General features: G+C 38.6%; 1 protein-coding gene across 12 annotated transcripts in view; it reads right to left on the bottom strand.

Annotated features, from left to right (window-relative positions):
* IFT88 (intraflagellar transport 88) overlaps positions 1 to 21,519 on the bottom strand; it is a 74,896-nt gene that overhangs the window by 31,463 nt on the left and 21,914 nt on the right. For 8 of the 12 annotated variants that reach the window (XR_014236794.1, XM_082364920.1, XM_082364926.1 and 5 more), the window contains 8 exons: positions 21,210 to 21,314; positions 19,149 to 19,251; positions 17,957 to 18,071; positions 15,866 to 16,097; positions 14,830 to 14,900; positions 14,066 to 14,179; positions 7,155 to 7,241; positions 1,842 to 1,941 (listed from right to left, as the gene is read on the bottom strand). Coding sequence is in view for 11 of the 12 variants with exons in the window: in XM_082364920.1 (XP_082221046.1) it covers positions 1,842 to 1,941; positions 7,155 to 7,241; positions 14,066 to 14,179; positions 14,830 to 14,900; positions 15,866 to 16,097; positions 17,957 to 18,071; positions 19,149 to 19,251; positions 21,210 to 21,314 (927 nt within the window). In the remaining variant the exon portion in view is untranslated. The remainder of the gene's footprint in view (positions 1 to 1,841; positions 1,942 to 7,154; positions 7,242 to 14,065; positions 14,180 to 14,829; positions 14,901 to 15,865; positions 16,098 to 17,956; positions 18,072 to 19,148; positions 19,252 to 21,209; positions 21,315 to 21,519) is intronic. The other 4 variants (XM_082364922.1, XM_082364928.1, XM_082364929.1 and 1 more) reach the window with 2 other exon arrangements.

Below are 21,519 nucleotides of genomic sequence, written 5' to 3'. Positions count from 1 at the left end.
CGTGCTCCGCAATAAGAGAAGCCACCACAATGAGAAGCCAGTGCACCACAACGAAGAGTAGCCCCCGCTCGCCGCAACTAGAGAAAGCCTGCGTGCAGCAATGAAGACCCAATGCAGCCAAAAATAAATAAATAAATAAAGCATCTTAATCAATGATCATTATGAGATACGTCAATCCAATCCTTTTTAACCTAAAAGTGTTCCTTCCAAACTAAGATTGTGTTATACCTACCTCGTCATACTTACAATACACAACAAAAGAAACACAAAGTAAAAGCAGCGATGTAAAAGAAAGCAGAAATTACATTTTTAAAACATCAGTAAAATAATTGATATTAAAATTGTACATAGGCAAATGGAACAAAAAATATTTTGAATGAGAACAGCTAGGAAAGCAGCAAACAATATGATTTGGGTTAAATGAATTTAAATATGAAAAAATTAGCGGGTTTATTCCTTAGTGAACACACTTTTAAAACATAGACGATAATACAGTGTTAAACCTTTCTAAAAAGACCATTTAAAAGTATCAACAGAAAACTCGGAAAATGGCTTTCTCTATTTTGTTATCTGTAACAGTACTTCTCACACAGACACGAAATTATTTTTTTGGTCCACAGATGACTCCAGCAAGATAGCAAAGACCAATCTGTCTCACTTCACTTCCACTTTTCAGCATCCCAACAGGATCAGAGTTTCATCGGTGGCATTTTTAATGCCCAAGGGTGTGACGCTCAAATGGCAGAACAGACACAAAGATACCCAGAAAGTCTTCTTATGCTGTACAAACGCTGAACAATCGTTAAGCACGCTGAACCCATGCGCACGGTGGGCCAGCCCCAGCCTTCACCACACGGCAACGCCAGGAGCACCGGGCTGCTTCCCCTTCGCTCACGTCCTCGGGGCAGATGCCCTTCTCCCTCCTCCCCGACAAAGGGGTCAGTTACTTCTACTGCCTCCAGGAAAACGGAAGGTCCTTAAATAGGAAGAAAGCCTGAAACTGGCTCAGGAGGGCGGAAAGACACTGGGGCTCCCTCCGGCCCTCACTCTCTGGGTCTAAACGCGGAAGAGCTGAGTTTTCTACATTGCAGGCATATACGCTACTAACCACTGGTTTTATAAACTAGGGTATCAAGTTTCATTCTCTTTATTCTCCTTTGTGATCCCCGGCCCCTTTTAAAAAGCTGTTCTTCTGTTCTCCTGTGAGGCAGACTGTGGAAGGGGAGCACCGTTCCACCCCACCTCAGGTGGCAGGCCAGTGGTGGGACCAGTGACAGATCCCTTTCGTGCCCAACGCAACGTCAACGAGTAAACCAAACACGTACAACAGATGCCAGGAGAGCTGCTCAGGCACCAGGCTGCTGCTCCGGCTCCCGGCCTCCCCCACCGCCTGGGTACGAACCTGACTCTGAACAGCCTCCGAGCTTCAGGGAACACTCTGAAAACCTCTGGGGAAAGCTGACCTCTGGACTAGAATAAGGTTTAGTAATTTAGCAGCCATGTTGTACATGGCAAGCGTTTCTATTGTAAGAAACAGGACAGGGGACTTCCCTGGCGGTCCAGTGGTTAGGACTCTGTGCTTCCACTGCAGGGGGCCTGGTTTCAATCCCTGGTCAGGGAACTAGGATCCCACATGCCGTGCGGCCAAAAAAAGGGAAACAGGACAAACAGGTCACAATTAAAAACACGCTATATTAAAGGAAATTATGTTAAGGTAGAAATAAAAATATTATTCAACTTCAGAATAATCACAGGTAACAGTAATCTGGAAAGGAGTTTCACGGTATTATCGCTTTGACCAGTTAACATTAACTTCCATCTAAACATTTTTTTAAACTTACTTGATTAAAGTCCTTTTGTCTCAGGTACGTAATTGCTTTGTTTATTTCCAGATCATTTGCCAGCTCTACATACTGAGAAGCTTTCACAACTTCAACACACCTATAAAGTAAAGGGTAAAAACGGTTATTTTATTTTAATATATCTAGGTTTTCTTAACTGTGACTTTGCACAAGTGTTTAAAAGTGCCCCTAGTGTTCTGTAGGACTGAGCACCTGACTCCTTCCAACACAGGCATTAAGTTACAGAGCTCTTCAGTTCCAAACCCGTTTTCTCAGCCAATTTTTCATTAGCCTCTTGTCGCATCTAATTATTTATGGTATTTTAAATAAAATTCTCATTTTAAAATTAATAAAACAACTTCAGTTTGTAACAGGTAAAACTGTTTCTATATATATTTTCATCTTAAATGCTCTGATGGTGAGAAAAATTCTACAGAACTTGAGAATATATTTAATTTTTTGTGTCCAAACTTGAACAGACTTTCATGGATCCATTGCCCAGGGCACACAGAACATCTACTGTTAACTAAACATCAGGCAATGTGCCAATTCCTGTAAGCATGAACACATTTAGTCCTCACCACAGCCCTGAAAGACTGGCATTATTTCATGTCATAGATACAAAAATAGATCGCACAAGTAGAAAACTGCCAAGAACTTGAGCCCAATTTCTATTGCTACCAAAACCCACTGCACCAAGACTAATGTTTTTCAAATTGAGGATCATGACCTTTCAAGTAACAGAAGAGAAAAGCTATCAAAGGGCTTTGTGCATAACAAGGGCAAGGGGGGGGGTGCTTCATCGTTTTCTCACTGAGGGTCTGGTTCAAAAATGTTTCAAAGCCACTGGCTTAGACCAATAATTTAAAAATACTGGGACTTCCTGGCGGTCCAGTGGTTAAGACTCCACACTCCCAATTCAGGGGGCCCGAGTTCAATCCCTGGTCAGGGAACTAGATCCCGCATGCTGCAACTAACACCCGGCGCAGCCAAATAAATAAATACATAATTTTAAAAGATAAAATTAAAAAATAAAATTATTGAAGCAGAAGATCCCTTTCTTCAAGCAGAACATTTTTTAAACCCTGATTTATAAAACAGCCCTTCTGCTTGGAGTGGTGAGAGAGGATGTGAAACCCAGCCTGTCAGGCCCCCCTGGAGGACCCTCTCAGCAAAGCAGCATGCAGGGCTCCCCAAAGTAACGGGGAAACCCTCTATTCCACAACGCACGCAGCAAATGGTCACCGAATGTCTACAACGTGTGAGACATTACGTCTGGTACAGGGCTACCAGGACACACAAAATACAGTTCTTGCCCTCGAGGGGAAGCAGACCTGTAAACTGAGCTAGGTATAAGAACCGCGGTGAAGAAATACAGGAATGGAGGGGTGGAGACACTAAACCAGACAGGAAAGGTATTCCAGACATGTGGGAGCTCGGTTTAAGGGACAAGGATGAATCGATTTGACAAAAGGGGAAGGGTGTTCCAGGAAGAGGGGCTCACAAACCCAAAGATGTGGAAGATCAGAAAAGTCGGAAATATTTAAGACGCTGACTCATTCCCTGAGCTGCCATCAACAAATCAAGTGGCTCAAAGACAAAGGCATGATGCTCTTCCCCTCCTGTTACCAAACAGGATTCTGCAAAGGGATTAAGCCCCACAGAAAATTACTGGAGTCACTTTTTTTCTCAATTTCCTAAGGATGGAACAAAGCTCCCACCATGCTAGACAGACAGGATGCCTTAGAACCTTTGGGCTAATTATCCAGAAGAATCTATACAAGAAGGGCTGCCAACATCTTGGCCCCTGAGACACTCCTCTCTCTACTTACAATACCCTCCCTCCCTTCCCCCACTTTTATTCCTACTAATCCTTTGAGCCTCAGCCCAAATGTCACTTAATCTGGGGAGCCTTCCATGACACCATGACAACAAACTACATTAGCATTAGCAATTGGGACTAAGAAATCACACAGCACACAATAAAACATAACTTGTTACATCACTGTAACATAGCAGTTACAATGTTTTGTGATTGCTAATATAATTATCTACTTAGCTAATCAAGGAGATTTTAGGTGACAACCAACATAGCTAAACTGTAAATTTCTTGAAGGCAGATACTTTTTATCCTGAACTTCCAACTGGCCTGAAGTAAACAATAAATATTTATTTTTGTTGTATACAACACTGTAAATCAACTATAATTCAATAAAATTCTTTAAAAAAGAAATAATGGCTGAGAACTTCCCAAATCTGGGGAGAGATGTGGACATCCAAGTTCATGAAACTAAGAGACAACCCCAAAAGTTCAACTCAAAACAATTTTCTCTATGATACATTGTAATAAAACTATCTAAATTCAAAGACAAAGAGAAAATTTTTAAATCAGCAAAAGAATCCGCCTGACAATGCAGGCCCTGGTCCTGGAATATCCTACATGCCATGGAGCAACTAAGCCCGTGAGCCACAACTACTGAGTCTGTGCTCTAGAAGCTGCGAGCCACAACTACTGAGCCCGCGAGCCACAACTACTGAAGCCTGTGAGCCTAGAGCCCGTGCTCCACAACAAAGAGAAGCCACCGCAATGAGAAGCCCACGCAGCATAACGAAGAGTAGCTCCGCTTGCCGCAACTAGAGAAAGCCCACGCGCAGCAACAAAGACCCAACGCAGCCAAAAATAAAATTTTAAAAAGTCTAATATGACAAAAGTAATTAGTTTTGATAAGTTAAAATGTTAAGTTAGTGGAAAATTTCACTCAGACTGGTTGGCATTTTATAAATACTTAAAATTTCACTTACATACCAACTACTAGATTGCAAAGACACAACTATAATCATCTTCTTAAAAAGCTAAAAACATTAGAAAATTAAATGTATATGATTTAGTAAACATTAAGAGAATTCAGGTTCGATTTAGTAACAGTAAAACAACATTTACTATTCAGTATAATTAAAGATGAACAGAGTTCATTTACTGTGAGATGCTTGTCTCCCAAATCAAGGAGATCTTAGGTTACAACCAACATTTGGTGTTCACAGAAAGGGATACAGTGATTTGTTGTACTATACATTGATCAGAACATATGTGGAGTACATGTACAGATACAGGGACACATTTTAAGGAACTTGTTTATAAACTAGGCGAGCAACCAGTCAGGTAGGAAACCAGCCGTTTTGGAAAAACACACCGTATCTGAAATGGATGAAGAAACTGGAACTGTTTATGAAAAGAGAAAAAACTTTGAAGAAAGCCCTTATCTCATTATCAGCAATAATTGGCAAAACCTCTGATTCAAAACAGTAGCAGGCATGCACTATTTCCCATTCCACCCCCATGAGAAATACAATTTCTCGAAGGATGAAAAGAGTGCTGGATTATGAAGCAGAGAAAAGGAGGCTACGGTAAGAAAGCGCCACGGAGGAGCGTGCTTCCTGCTCCAGGTGAGGCTGGGGATCCAGGGACGGGGAGTGAAGCGCTGAGCTGGGCAGCGGGAACCACTGACCGCCATCTCCAGACAGTGGACGGGGAGCCTGCAGACCTCCCCTCAGACTCAACAATGACACAGAACAGCCAGAGAAAAAGAACGTGCTCTTGGAAATGTAAAATAAAACCATTAAATGGAATAGTTGAATGAGAAATTCAAAGAAGTCTCCCAGAAAGCAAAGCAGAACCAGAGTTGGAAAATATAAGAAAGGTAAGTAACAAGGAAGTCCAAATCCAATTGACAGAAATTTATAACTGGAAAAGGAAGTAAATTAGCAGAGAAATAATATTTACTCAAATTGAAAGGAAACATAGACTGCAAATTGAGGGGTCTATTGAGTGCTTAAGAGGAAAATAGAGAAAAAAAAAAAGACAAATTTAAACACATTATGAAATTTCAGAACAAAGCTACAGAGAAAATTATAAAAATTACCAGAAAAAAACTGCAGGTCACCTACAAATAGCAAGGATGAGACTAGCATTAGAATTCTAATCAGCAACAGTGCTAGTTAACAGTGAAGAAATGCTTTTTGAGTTCTAAGAGGAAACAAGTTACAACTTAGGGTATCATACCTGATCAAATAAATGATCAACCAAGAATGAGGACAGAACTAGACACTTACAGACATGCACAGACAGATCTTAGGGGGTTAATTCAGGAAGAAATCAAGGAAAAAATAAAGATGATGTTCAAAAAGAAAGAGGATCCAACCTGGGAAAGAAATGAAGGTAAACCCCAAGACGACATTCAACACCAGGCTAATGGAACCAACAGCTTACAGAGACTGGGGCAGGGAGAGTTCCGAGAGGGAGGACTCCAAATAACCTAAGAGAAGCAAAGAGTGCAAGAGAAGACAGAGAGGTAACTGGAGACACCAGAAAAACAAACATCATGGGCCAAATACGAAGCCTCCAGAACAAACTAAACCAGGGAGACAATGGATTCCATGGCGAGAATCTGAATCGTAATGAGGATATGGTAAAGAAAGCATACGTTACTTCCACCAAGAAGAAACATGAAAAGTAATTAGAAAACGGGAGCTGTAACTCTTCTGTACTTACTTGGTTTTCTAACCATGTACATGTATCTTGGACTTTAAAAATTCTGGTAGGGTACCACGCAGAAGAGGTCACAGATTCACTCCACATTGGTTCGAAAGATCATAGAAAAGAGTTTCATGAAGGGCAACTATGGATTCAATACAATGAAGAATTTTCTAACCTTTAGAGATGTTCAGAAATAAAGCAAATGATTTGAACACCGTAAGAATCCAAGCAGAGGATAAATGGCACCTACATGGGATGCTATAAAGAGGATTGTCGTACTGGGTGGAAGAAACAAATTCAACTACTCATCCAAAAAATGACCTAAGATTTTTCCAGCTCTAAAAACCCTTCACTCCTATCTAGGAAATATATCCACAGACAATAGCGTTTTTAGGTGTGAGAGGTATTACTCAGGATAAAAAGTTTAGCAGTACTGACAAATTTAAGGTAGAAAAAGGACATAATGAGAAAAGATAAAGTAAAAAGGAAGAGGGCACAGGCTGGAATTTATACAACGAAAGCAATTATGTATCCACATATCAAATGTAGCACACTTGCCTTAGTACTTAATTTACAAAATGACATGAACAATAAGAAAAATATGTTAGAACTTTTAGAGTGGCCTATACTAATCTTACCATATAATAGTATTTGCTTGATAAGTAGAAATCAATATTTGCAATTATTTATTTACTTTTCTAATAACAAAGTTTTAAATCAATAAACGTATAAACTAGAAAACATCATGTCCATCCAGTTATACTGAATTTCTCTCTTACCAATCATAACCTACAGCAAAAGATGTTTCAATTACAGGAGCAATGAGTTTTGCTGCTGTCATGATGTATTTTTCTGCCATGGCTTTCCTATATCAAACAAACAAAAAAGATTTAGAAATATGGTATAAAAAGAGTTTCAATTTATTTCTTAAAATGTAAGTGTAAACACTGTCCGGGCAGCTATGCTAGCAATCTGTTTACAAATCAGGTTGAAAACCATGACTGGGAAATGCAATCAGCAAGCCATGACTGCCCTTGGGGTCAGCAGTTCTTGGTCTGTGATGCATTCTGAGGAAAGAAGGAGGGAAAGAAAGGGGGGGAAGGGAGGGAGAAAGAAGGAAGGAGAGAGAGATACACAGGACTCGGCAGCTGAAGCTGCATAATCTGCACTGTCTGTGGAAATGAAAGGGTGAAAACTGCCACTACAGAAACTGTGGTAAATACTAAAACTGAACTACTACACGTCTCTATAGATTTGCCTAATCTTCACCTTTCGTTTTATAAATGGAATCATAGAATATGTGGTCTTTTGTGACTGGCTTCTTTCACTTTATCATAACGTCCTCAAGGTTCATGTGTACTGTAACATATGTCAGTATTTCATTCATTTTATGGCTAAATAATATTCCATTGCATGGATGGATCATATATTTTTTACCCATTCATCAGTTGTGGACATTTGGGTTGTTTCCACTTTCTGGATACGAATAATGCTGCTATGAATATTCCTGTATAACTTATTATGTTATTATGTGGATGTATGCTCTAATTTCTTTTGGGTATGTATCTAGGAGACAAATTGCTGGGTCATACGTTAAGTCTATGAAGAACTTCCAGACTTTTCCAGAGTGGCTGTACCAGTTTACATTTCCACCATCAGCATACAAGGTTTCTTTCAACTTCTCCACATCCGCATCAACACGTTATTATCTATCTTTTTGATTCAGTCACACTAGTGGGTGTGAAGTGCTATCTCATTGCAGTTTTGAGTTGCATGTCCCTAAGTGAGTACTGAAGTTAAGCATCTTTTCATGTGCTTATTGCCATTTGAATATCTGTTTTGCAAAAATGTCTATTCATATCCTTTGTATATTTTTAATTAGGTTTTGGCCTTTTTATTAGTGAGTTGGAAGAGTTCTTCTACGTACTGCAGAAGTAGGTCCCTTCTTGGATACATGGCTTGCAAATATTTTCTCCCATTCATTAGGTTGTTTTCACATTCTTGATGGTGTACTTTGAAGAACGAAAATCTTTAATTTTGGTGAAGTCCAATTTACCTATTTTTTCTATTTACCTATTGTTTTCATACCTAAGAAACCATTGCCTAACACAGGTCAATAATATTTACTTCTATGTTTTTTTTTCTAAGAATTTTGTAATTCTAGTTCTTACTTTCAGGTCTATGATCCATTTTGAAGTAATTTTTCTGTATGGTGTGAAAGAGACGTCCAACTTCATTCTTTTGCATGAGCACATTCAATTGTTCCAGCACCATTTGCTGAAAAGACTATCCTTTCCCCATGGAATTGTCCTGACAGTTTTATTGACTATAAATGTAAGAGTTTACTTCTGGACTCTCAATTCCATCCCACTGACTTTTATGTATGTCTTTATGCTTCTAACATAAAGTATTATCACACTGTCTTAATTAGTGTGGCTGTGTAGCTTGAGTCCTCGAACTTTTCTATTCTTTTTCAACATTGTTTTGGCTATTCTGGATTCCTTACATTTCCATATGAATTTTAGGATCAACTTGTCACTTTCTGCAAAAACACTACTGGGATTTTGATAGGGATTACACTGAATCTGTAATCTGGGGAGCACTGCCATCTTAGCAGTACTAAGTGCCTATCCATAAACATGTGATCTCTTTCCATTTATTTAGCATTTCTTCCAATGATGTTTTACAGTTCTCAGAGTACAAGTTTTGCATTTCATTTGTTAAATTTACTCCTAATAAATTATTTTTTATGCTACTGTAAATGTAATTGGTTTCATTTTCAGATAGCTCACTAGCAGTGTGTACCACCCCTCTACAGTATTTTCAGATAGCTCACTAGCACTGTGTACCACACTTCTATAGTATTCTGTTGATTCTTGCATGTTTATCTTTTACTCTGGAACCTTGCTGAACTCGTTTATCAGTGGTAAATTTTTTTAGTGCGTTCCTTAGGATCTTCTATGTACAAGATCATGTGATCTTTAAACAGAGATAAGTTTTACTTCTCTCCAATCTGGATAAGTAAGTCTTTTAGTTACTTTTCTTTCTGTCTTTCACCATTAAGTACTATAATGTGAAACTGTGGGTTTTTCATAGATGTCCTTTATCAGATGGAGCAACCTCCTTTCTACTCCTAGCTTGTTGAAGTTTTGTTTGTTTGTTAAACAAAATCCAATATGGATTTTGGATTTTGTTCCCCCCCAATTTTTCCTTTTTTTTTTGGTTTACTGAGATGATCATGTGGCTTTTGTTCTTTGTTCTACTGATATCCTGTATCATATTAATTGAATTTTAGATAGTAAACCAATCTTGTAGTCTTGGGATAAATCCCAATTAGTCATGGTGCATAATTCTTTTCCTATTTTGTTAGTATTTTTGGTTTCCTAATATTTTCTTGAGAATTTTTAATCTATAGTCACAAGATATTTTTCTGTAGTTTTCTGTCTCTTCTGTTTTATTTTGATATCAAGGTAATACTAGTTCATAAAATGAACTATTTTCTGGAAGAAACTGTATAGAAATGATGTTTATTCTTCTTTAAACATTTTCTAGAATTCTCTAGTAAAACCATATAGGTCTGGAGATTTGCCTTATAAATTCAATTTCCTTAACATTCAAAGGGCTATTCAAACGATCTATTTCATATTAAGTGAGTTGTGGTAGTTTGTATTTTTTAAGAAAGTGGTCCATTTTGTCTAAGTTTCAAATTTACAACCCTGTGTACAGGGTTGTCTGTAGTATTTCCTTAATATCTTTCTGATGTCTGCAGGGTCTGTAGTGATAGCTACTATTTTGTTCCTAATACTAGTAATTTGGGTCTTCTCTCTTTTACCTTCATCAGTCTTGTTAGAAGTTTGTTAACTTTACTGATCTATTCAAAGAATCAGCTGTTTCACTGATGTTCTGTATTGTTTCTCTCTTCAGTGCCAATGATTTCTGTTCTTTTATTCTTTCTTTCCTTCTGCTTCTTTTGGGTTGATTTTGCTCTTCTTTTTCTAGGTTCTTTATTTTTTAATTGAGGTATAGTTGATGTACATTATATATATATAAAATACATAATACCTGAAAAATATTTATATATATATATATAAAATCCCTGAAACTTATATATGTAAGTTGCAGGCGTACAATATAGTGATTCACAATTTTTAAAGGTTATATTCCATTTATAGTTACAAAATATTGGCTATATTCCCTGTGCTGTACAATACATCCTTACAGCTTAATTATTTTATACTTTTTCTAGGTTCTTAAGCTGGGAGCTTAGGTTATTGATTTAAGACTTTCCCATTGTCATTCTAATTGCTTTTCCCTTATGGGTTGTTTTCTCTGCCTCCTTACAAGACTTTGTGATTTTAGGGACTTCCCTTTTGGCCCAGGGTTTGAGACTCCACACTCCCAAGGCAGGGGGCCTGGGTTCAATCCCTGGTCAGGGAACTAGATCCCACATGCCACAACTGAGAGTTCGCATGCCACAACTAAGGAGCCGGCAAGCCTCAAAGAAGATCGAAGATCCCGCATGCCACAGCTAAGACCTGGCACAGCCAAATAAATAAAATAAATATTTTAAGAAAAAAAGACTTCATGTTTTTAATTTTCAGAAGTTTAATCATGATATATCATAACATGGATTTTCTTGGGTTTATCCTCCTTGGGATTTCTTCAGCTCCTTGTACTGTAAGTTTATTTTCCTTGCCAAATTTAGGGAGTTATCAGCTATTATTTCTTTAGCCTAATTCCTTTCACCTCTCCTTCCCAGACTTGATGACACAAATGTTGGTTCTTTTGTAATAGTCCCAGAGATCCCTGAGGCGCTGGTTATTTTGGTTTTTAGTCTGTTTTATCTATTTGTTCAGATTGGATAATTTCCATTTTCTCTTCCAGTCACCAAATCTCTCCTGGCTCCCCTTCATTCTCCTGTTGAGTCCCTCCACTGAGCTTTTCATTTCAGCTGTTATATTCTTCAGTTCTAAAATTTCCATTTGGTTTTTCTTTATATCATTTGTTTGCTGAGACTCTATTTCTTTTCTGAGGCTATTTTGTCATTTGTTTTAAGTGTGTTCATAATTGCTTGTTCAAGCATTTTTATCATGATTGCTTTAAAATTTGTCAGATAATTCTAACATCTCTGACATCTCAGTGTTGGCGTCTATGGACTATCTTTTTTCACTGTTTGAGATCTTCCTGGTTCTTGGTATGACGAGTGATTCTTGATCAAAACTTGGACGTTCCCTGGAGGTCCAGTGGTTAGGATTCCAGGCTTTCACTGCCGTGGCCCAGGTTCAATCCCTGGTCAGGGAACTGAGACCCCCTGCAAGCCACCGCACAGCCAAAAAAAAAAAAAAAGAAAAAGAAACTTGGACATTTTTACATTATAAGACTGAATTTTAGAAGATGTGGTATATATACACAATGGAATATTACCCAGCCATTAAAAAAAAGAATGAAATAATGCCATTTGCAGCAACATAGGTGAACCTAGAGATTATCATACTAAGTGAAGTAAGTCAGACAAAGACAAATATCATACGATATTGCTTCTACATGGAATCTAAAAAAATGATACAAATGAACTTACTCAGAGAACAGAAACAGACTCACAGGCATAGAAAATAAACTTATGGTTACCAAAGGGGAAGGGGGGGTAATAAACTAGGAGTTTGGGATTAAAATATACACACTACTATATATAAAATAGATAACTGGGACTTCCCTGGTGGTGCAGCAGTTAAGAATCCGCCTGCCAATGCAGGGGACACCAGTTCAACCCCTGGTCCGGGAAGATCCCACATGCCGTGGAGCAACTAAGCCCATGCGCCACAACTACTGAGCCTGGGCTCTAGAGCCCGCGAGCCACAACTACTGAGCCCGCGTGCCACAACTACTGAAGCCCACGTGCCTAGAGCCCATGCTCTGCAACAAGAGAAGCAATCGCAGTAAGAAGCCCGCACACCGCAGTGAAGAGTAGCCCCCACTCGCCACAACTAGAGAAAGCCTGCACGCAGCAACGAAGACCCAATGCAACCAAAAATAAATAATAAATTTTAAAAAATAAAAAAAAAAAATAGATAACCAACAAGAACCTACTGCATAGCACAGAGAACTATACTCAGTATCTTGTAATAACCTATGGAAAAGAATCTAAAATAAATATATATATAGTAAATCAACTACATTTCAATAAAAAAGTAAAAATAAAATAATGTTCATTCAGGTTCTTCAATACTACTTTCACCCTGATTCTGAGGATTTGGGCAAGTGATGTATTTTATATTGTTATTTATTTTTTTTAATTATTTATTTTATTTTTGGCTGCGTTGGGTCTTCGTTGCCGCGCATGGGCTTTCTCTAGTTGTGGCGAGTGGGGGCTACTCTTCCTTGTGGTGTGCAGACTTCTCATTGCGGTGGCTTCTCTTGTTGCGGAGCATGGGCTCCAGGCACACGGGCTTCAGCAGCTGTGGCACACGTGGGCTCAGTAATTGTGGCTCGCGGGCTCTAGAGTGCAGGCTCAGTAGTTGTGGCACATGGGCTTAGTTGCTCCACGGCATGTGGGATCTTCCTGGACCAGGGCTCGAACCCGTGTCCCCTGCATCGGCAGGCAGATTCTTAACCACTGCGCCACCAGGGAAGCCCCAAGTGATATACTTTAAAGAGCTGAATGCTTTTGTATTTTATTGTGAAAAAATGAAAATTGACGTAGAGAAAAAAAAAGACTGAATTTTATTTAAATCTTCTGTTTTAGCTGTCTTTCCTGACACCACTGTAGCAGGGAAAGAAGAGACACCACCGCATCACATGCCAGATAAGGGGAGAAGCCCATATTCGCCACACAGCCTGCTTTGACACCCACATGGGAGGAGGCCCTTGCTTCTGCTGGGTGGGATGGGAGCCCCTGCGTCCCCCGGTCCCTACTGACACCATGGTGGGGTGGCCTTGTTACAGCTGAGTGATGACCGAGGCCCTGGTTCCCCACTGCCCCTCCGACACCACGCAGGAGGGAGGGTCCAGAGCGCCCTGTACTGCTGGGTGGGGTGGAGTTCCAGGCTCCCCACGTGCTGTCCACTACACCACAGAGTCAGAGCGGCGGGGCTCCAGGAGGGCCTTGGGGATTAAAGTCCTGCTCCCTACTTGGTCTGCTGGGGTACTGAGTGTCTCCTCACAGCCTTGGGAGGGTGGAAGTCTAGGCAACCACTTGGCTGTTGCTGGCATGTGTGGGGATGGGACCACAGCTTTTTTCTGTGGCATTTGTCTGAAAGTTTTCTGTCTTGCTAGCCTACCCCTCACCTTGTCCTCTGGCTTTTCTTAGAGCCTTTTTTAAAAATGCAGCCCCTGGCTTTCTGACTGCCAGCTTCTTCAGCTCCAAGTCTGGGAAATGTGAGGGGACTCACTGCCATGCTGTTCCTCAAGCCCCCGGGTCCCTTGATGATCTGCCCTCTTGTCTCTACCTTTCTTCTCATTTTGTTGTATATACAATTTCCGGGGTTTTTATTTGTACTTAGCGGGAAGAACATGGAAAAGTACATCTACTCCATCTTCCCAGAAGTGTAAGTTTAATTTTTACTGTTAAACTAAATCCTAAAGATTAAGGGCCCTCCATCCACACAATGGAATATTATTCAGCCTTAAAAAGGAAGGAAATCCTGTCACCGTCTACACCGTGGATGAAAAGCGAGTCACAAACAGACAGTACCGTGATTCCACTTCCATGAGGTCCCTAGAGCAGGTCACATTCATAGACAGAAAGCAGAGTGGTGGCTGCCAGGAGCTCGGGGAGGGGGATGGGAGTTGTTCAGTGGGTACAGAGCTGCAGTTTGGAAGATAAAAAGAGTTCTGGAGACTGGCTACAAATCAACGTGAATGCACCTAACACTACCTTTGAAATGAAGAATTACATATCTTGGTTAAGATAAATTTTATGTGTATTTTATCACAATTAAAAAAAAAAAACAAACTAAGAGCCCTCTGTGATGCGATATAACTTCTAAGATACCTGTTGCATATTCAATAAATATTAGAAGGTGCAAGCCATACTTGACAGAGACTAGGTACCATATCGGAGAAAGGAAGAAATGAAATAAATAAAAAGAATTTTGTCTTTGGGAGTTGAAATTTAATTGGGGGCCATGATAAAGATACACAGAGACATAAATTTTTGAACAAAGGTAATATGAACAAAGTTCTAATATTGCACCAGAGGCAGAGGGAAAGCAAATTACAGAGAAATAGTAAGAGTAACTGAGTAATAATAATTGGGATTAGCATGAGGACTGAGATTATACTGAAGGAGAAAAAAGAATCCCACTGAGTATAGAAATGGTGAAACGACAGCACTATTCAAGAAATATATTGAATACAACAAGTTCTGAAAGAAATAATCAGAATGCATATTCAACTCTCTTACAGAAGTTAAGACTACATTATTAAGTTTTAATCATGAAGTGCCCAAAATATTACCTTTCACGTTCCATTTGCCTTAGATGATCATTTTTTATAGCTTCAATCACTAAATTAGTATGTGGGTCATCCTGGGGGAAAAAAATGAGTGATTCAGAGGTAAGAATCAAGAACTAGATTTCTAATCAACCCCACCACTAGGCTAGCTGTATAAAATGGAGAATATATTAATCTTTCTAAACTATTTTCCCTTATGTAAACTTTTTCTTCTTACTTCTGATTACCTATCACATTCTCCACTGAACTAACATAGATTCTAGCAGTTGATACAAGGTCAGGCTGGAAAGAATAGGGCCAAGTACACAGAAGCTGTGGTTGTTAGTACAAATGTGTGATATTATGAATTCTTAACTCAAATATAAATGCTTTAATGATCATCAATTACTTAGTATGATCCATATTGCTACTTCCTATTGAAAACATAGATGATTTCTTTCACAACATATATGACTTTTTCTCAATATGAAAGTTTTATATATAATAGTTAACATCTACCCAGCACTTACTATGTTCCAGGTACTATTTTAAGCATTTCACATGCATTACCTCATTTAACCCTTACAATCCTATACGGTAGGTTGTTATAATTAGTGCTATTTTAAATATAGAGGAACAAGGCGAGTTGAGTACTGAGTAGTGGGGCCAGCCACTATGCTGCGACACCCTTACACCCTATCAGGAAGACCTATCAGGTTCAATTTATGAAACTGACATTACTATACGTTGCGATGTATCAACACAGGCAAGTGCACAGGGTATGACTCCATATAAAATAACACTAAAGAATGACAATTTTTCCTAAGATTCTTTTTGTTTTTTGACTAAAACTGTGCAGTCTGTTTTAACCATAATCTCTAGCCCTATTTCAATAGCCCTGGTGTCAACCTAATTTAAATAACAAATGAAAATGATAAAACACATTAATACAGGGCTGGGAGAAACCTGAAATGTCATCCACTCCAACTCCCTCATTGCTGGAGACAGAGAAGCACAGGTAATTAGGCGCTGGCTACACAACAGTCTTCTTCACACTCACATTTGCTGAAATGTATTTACCATCTTCATCAGCTTCCAATGGAACAGCAATCAGTTTTTGGAATGCCTTCTTCATTTTTTCTCGATCTCCAACAGCAAAGTAACTAAGAATTAGGTTGAAGCCTGCCTTCAGGTTTGGTGCCATACTCATTATGTGCTCAAATGAATTAATGGCATCTGAATACTGCCCAGTTTTAATAAATGTAACTCCAATGTTCTGCATAATTTTAATCCTAGAGAAAAATAAACATGGATTCGCTTTAAAGGTCTGAACTCCCTAGAATGGCAATCAAGACATTCCACAAATAATTTCCTTCTTTTCTTTCCCACTTTACTTCTTTTCTGTTTTGTTTTGTTAAAGCTATATTGAGGTTTACTTAACACATCATAAAATTCACTTATTTTAAGTGTATGATTCAATAATTATTGCTATATTAACACAGTTGTGGAACCATAACCACATTCTTACTCTGTCATTTCCATCACCCCAAAAAGAGAACCTGTGCCCATCTGCAGTCATTCCTCGATCTCACCTCTAGCCCCAGGCAAACACTAATTTACATTCTGTCTCTCTGGATTTGCCTTTCTAGACATTGTATATAAATGGAGTTACAATATGTGATATTTTGTGTCTGGCTTCATTCAATTAGCATAATCTTTTTGAGGTTCCTCCATATTACAGCATGTAAGAGTACTTCATTCCTTTTTTATTGCTGAATAGTATTCTATTGTATGGCTATATCACATTTTATTTATCCATTGACTATCTGATGGACATTTGGATTGCTTCTACTTTTTGGCTATTATGAATAATGCTGCTATAAACATTCCTGTACAATCCTTTGTGATAACACATGTTTTCATTTCTCTTGGGTATATACCTAGGAATGGAATTGGTCATATGGTAAATTTGTGTTTAATTTTTTAAAAAGCAACCTAATTATTTTCCAAAGTGTCTGGGCCATTTTATATCCCCAACGTATGAGGATTCCAATTTCTCTACATCTTCCTCAACACTAATTACTGTCTATATTATAGCCATTCTAATGAATGTGATCCTACCTTATTTCTAACCACTCCTCAATATAACCCCGTTTCAACTAAATCCTTTTACTCCTAATTCTCTGATCAGATCACAGTATTTCCCGGACTCTTCTCACAGTGCTCCCTTTGTCGAGAATGTTACCCCTTCACTTGTCTTCACTTTAGTAACCAACTCAAGTATACCTCCTTCATTAAGCCTTTCTTGACCTTTCTTGTTCTCAATAATTATTCCTTCAACTAAATTACTATACTACCTCTTGATTATGGATTGTTAAGCACTTAACATATACTATATAATATTATTATCTTTTTCTAAAATGCTCAAATTCTTGGCCTCACCTGGGTTAAAAGTACCTCAAGGGCATTGTGTTCTGTAAGTTAGATATTTGTTGATGATAATGAGATATCATGCATAATTCGAAAACAAATTATTGCGAAAAGTGGCATTTACAAAGAAATTAACTTTCACAGAGGCATTGTATTGTGCCTAGGAGAAATTATGACCAGTAAGTATCCTGGTACCCTCCTATGTTCCCATAGTTATAACCAGACCATAAGGTAATCTACTGTTTCTGCTCCTGAAATACTGTAAGAACAGGAAACATCCCAGCATCCCCCTCTTCCCCCCTCTTCTAAGATTCAACAGTAACGCTTCCTCTCACTCTTCCCTTCTCAAGCTGTAGTAAGAATGTAAGGAGGTCTTGGTTTCCAGTCTTGCATTCTGGAGTCTGGTATGTTCTAAAGAACCGGTTTGATTTGGTGTTGGCAGTAAGCTGTATTATGGCGCTAATGGCCCGCAGCGTTATTCCCTATATAGGCCCATTAGCTTAGTTTTATTCCAACTAATCACATATTATGCCTTCAACCTTTAACTTCCTTCACACAAATGCATGCAAGTAGTCACAAGGGGACAGACCAAAGTACTACAGCTACAACAAGAATCTAACACCTCTCATGTACAGATACCACAAAGCACTCAGCCCACTGGCAACGGGTCAAAAGAGTGACCTTGTTTCTGAAGAACGACCCTTAAATTTTACAAACTTACCTCATTTCTTTATGGACACTTGGAATTTGATCTAAGGCCATTCGGTAGAATTTAATGGCTTTGGAATAATTTCTTTGCTTTAAATAAATATTTCCCATATTCACTTTCAACCGTCCTAATTAAAAAAAAATTTAATGAGTATGTAATATCCTACTTTTTCCACTTTTTCTATGATATTTTAGATGACCTTAATTTATATTTTTTGAAGGTCTTCTCAACTTATGAAGCTTAAGACATTAACTAAAATTCTCACTTTAAAACAGTTATACTATTTTCATGTATGTGCACACTAAACTTCTGCAAGGAATTGGAACTTAAGACAGATGGATTCCTGGAAACATGGCTAGAAAACAATAGAGTGACATTATAAAACTGGAGTTGTGTTCTTCTAAGAAAACATGGGACTTAAAAAATATTAGATAATTCAAAATGAGACCTTCTTTTGGACGTTATTCCAGCATCTCCCAGAGCTCCAATATGTACAGTTTATCCTTTTTTCCCCACGTTTTCTACAGTAAGCATTTATGAATTGATGAGAAAAAGTGTTTCTACAAAACTTGAGACTCGGCTCAAATGCAACGTCCACTCAGAAAGCTTGTCTAGACTTTCCAACTCGTACTCGAATAATCCCTCACATCTTCTCACCAGGACTTGGAGGATCTTATGTAATAATTAGCTCTCCATAATCCGGATCCTCCCTCCACTCTACAGGGCCCACCCCAGGACCCAGGATGAAGATGCCTGTAGCTCAGGAACAAAAAGAGTACACTTACCTGGTTTAAACTATATGATGTAACAGTTTAATAAAATATTAAAGAAAATGATATTCTGATATACTTTAATACTGAGACCAAAAAATTACACAATATGAATGCTAAATATAAACAACAGTCTCTTGTGGATAATTATACAAGAGAAAGCATGTTCTTTCTGTAGGTTGCCATGGCTCATTCTACCTGTGATACAGAATACTGTTTTCATTTACTGTTAGGCAATATATCTTATACCAACTGTATTTCTTCATTTGTATTTGTGTGAATTTTCATATCTTTAAGCAGGGCACCTCTATCACAAATATGAATTTGCTCAGAGCACAGATCATTTCATTATAAGAAAGCATAAAGTGAGGAAATTGTAAATTAACAGTACAAAAGAACTATACTTATGGGAAAAACTGACTATACACACTTACCTGCATTGCTAAACATCTTATTTTTCACTATAACTTGATAGGTGTTTAGTGCTTCAGGATACATTTCATTAGCTGAATATTGACTGGCCAAGTTGAAAAGAACCTAAGGAAAAAATATTGCAAAGAGACACATAATGATCATTTTAGGCCCCTTTTGCCTATAATCTTTCTAGAGATTAAAATACTATAGCAAAGTTAGATGCTTCTATCAAGATTCCCAACCCATTAGGCAATGAAGTACACAGAGAACACCTTGCATTACAATATGAACCAGAACATTAAGACAGGTGGGAGCTTCCCTGGTGGCGCAGTGCTTAAGAATCCGCCTGCCAATGCAGGGTACACGGGTTCGAGCCCTGGTCCAGGAAGATCCCACATGCCACGGAGCAACTAAGCCCGTGCGCCACAACTACTGAGCCTGCACTCTAGAGCCCGCGAGCCACAACTACTGAGCCCAGGTACCGCAACTACTGAAGCCCGCGTGCCTAGAGCCCATGCTCCGCAACAAGAGAAGCCACCTCAATGAGAAGCCCGCGCACCGCAACAAAGAGTAGCCCCCGCTCACCAAAACTAGAGAAAGCCCGCATGCAGCAACGAAGACCCAATGCAGCCAAAAATAAATAAATTAAATAAATAAATTTATTTAAAAAAAGACAGGTGGAGCTTTCCTCTAAATTTCACCTAATTTTCCATGTATTCTTTCTAATTAATGGATTTGCTATCTTTTAATCTCAGGAAGACCCACAAAGAATAAATGTGTATTATTACTATTGCTGGTAATAAAAGGAATAAGAAAGATAGTAGACCAAACTCTCTTTGTAAATATAAATTAAACATCATGTGGAATACCTTAAAGCTTAATTTGTACAGTATTGCTGCTCTATATGCAAATTTATAATTTAAATCTTTAAGTTACAGTAAATTATGTTCCTAAAGGAAAAAAAATAATAATCACAAATTATTCCCAAATCTAAAGACTCCATGGAATTTTAAAATATTAGCTATAAATAGTAAACATCTAAAAATTCTTCTTATTCTAAGTTCTAATGTCCTTTTTTCCACTTGTTTAGCGTATGAAGACTTTTCCTACTGAAAACACACCCTTTTAAACAGCAGTATAAATATCAAAGAAGTGTCTTTTCAGAAATGAATAAATTTTGCCAGAAATTAGCTGGTTTTTTCCCCCTACTCTCCTCACAGAACATTATCTTATTCACCTAGTTTGAAGTTCTCTAAAATCACAGACCAAAAAGTCCACATTAGAATCTCATTATTGGGACCTCCCTGGTGGCGCAGTGGTTAAGAATCCCCCTGCCAGTGCAGGGTACACGGGTTCGAGCCCTGGTCCAGGAAGATCCCACATGCCACGGAGCAACTAAGCCCAGGAGCCACAACTACTGAGCTTGAGCTCTAGAGCGCACGAGCCACAACTACTGAAGCCTACGCACCACAACTACTGAAGCCCGTGTGCCTAGAGCCCGTGCACCGCAACCAAGAGTAGCCCCCATTCGCGGCAACTAGAGAAAGCCCACGCGCAGCAACAAAGACCCAACGCAGCCAAAAATAAATAAATAAATAAATAAATAAATTAGAACCCCATTATCTCTCTAACTATGTTTGGTGACGGATGTTAACTATACTTATTGTGGTGATCATTTCATAATATATACAAATATCAAGTCACCGTGTTGTATACCTGAAACTAACAGAACACTGTATCCCAATAATACCTCAAAACAAAACAAAACGAATCTCATTAAAGTATCCACACTGAATAGAATCCAAATATTAGCAATCTTCACGAGTCCTTGGCTGGTAGGTTTACAAGTATTTACTACATTATTAAAAATGACTAATTAACTAACTAAAGAAGATCACTGTACAGACCAAAGATAAGAGTGGTCCCATGAACTAAAGAGTATTATTAATCTAATTCTGGGCACCTTAAGTCCAATAAGGCTTAAAGAACAAGAGAAAACAAGAAACAAAAAAGAAAAAAGAGTTCTGGAATCCATAAATTCTTGCCAAGATAACTGTACTCAACAGGTACTTCGTACTTACTGAGTAAGTTAAATCCAAATTGATGTTTTCTGGACTTGTAACTTGTTCTCGTTGTCTCACCAGGACTCTCTCTTTTCTTCCTGCATCTTTTGCCTTTTCTAAGGCCTGAAATCAAGCGTATACTGTGTAAACTCCTTTGAGCACTCACACGGAATTTGGTGCATTTGGGAAGTGTCTGTGGGAAGCAGGGGTTGGCTGCATTACCCCTGGGTTCCCTGATGCCCCGTGTGCTCCTACCATAAACTCCCCTTCTATTGTTTAAATGGGAGCTCTTCCTCCCGCATGGAAAGGCCGAGTGTCTTCTCTGGGA

The sequence above is a fragment of the Balaenoptera borealis genome (genome assembly GCF_965194805.1).
Source record: "Balaenoptera borealis genome assembly, chromosome: 18".
Lineage (NCBI taxonomy): Eukaryota > Metazoa > Chordata > Mammalia > Artiodactyla > Balaenopteridae > Balaenoptera > Balaenoptera borealis.
The sequence above is the reverse complement of the archived record's forward strand: the minus strand, read 5'-3'. Positions and strand labels throughout refer to the sequence as shown.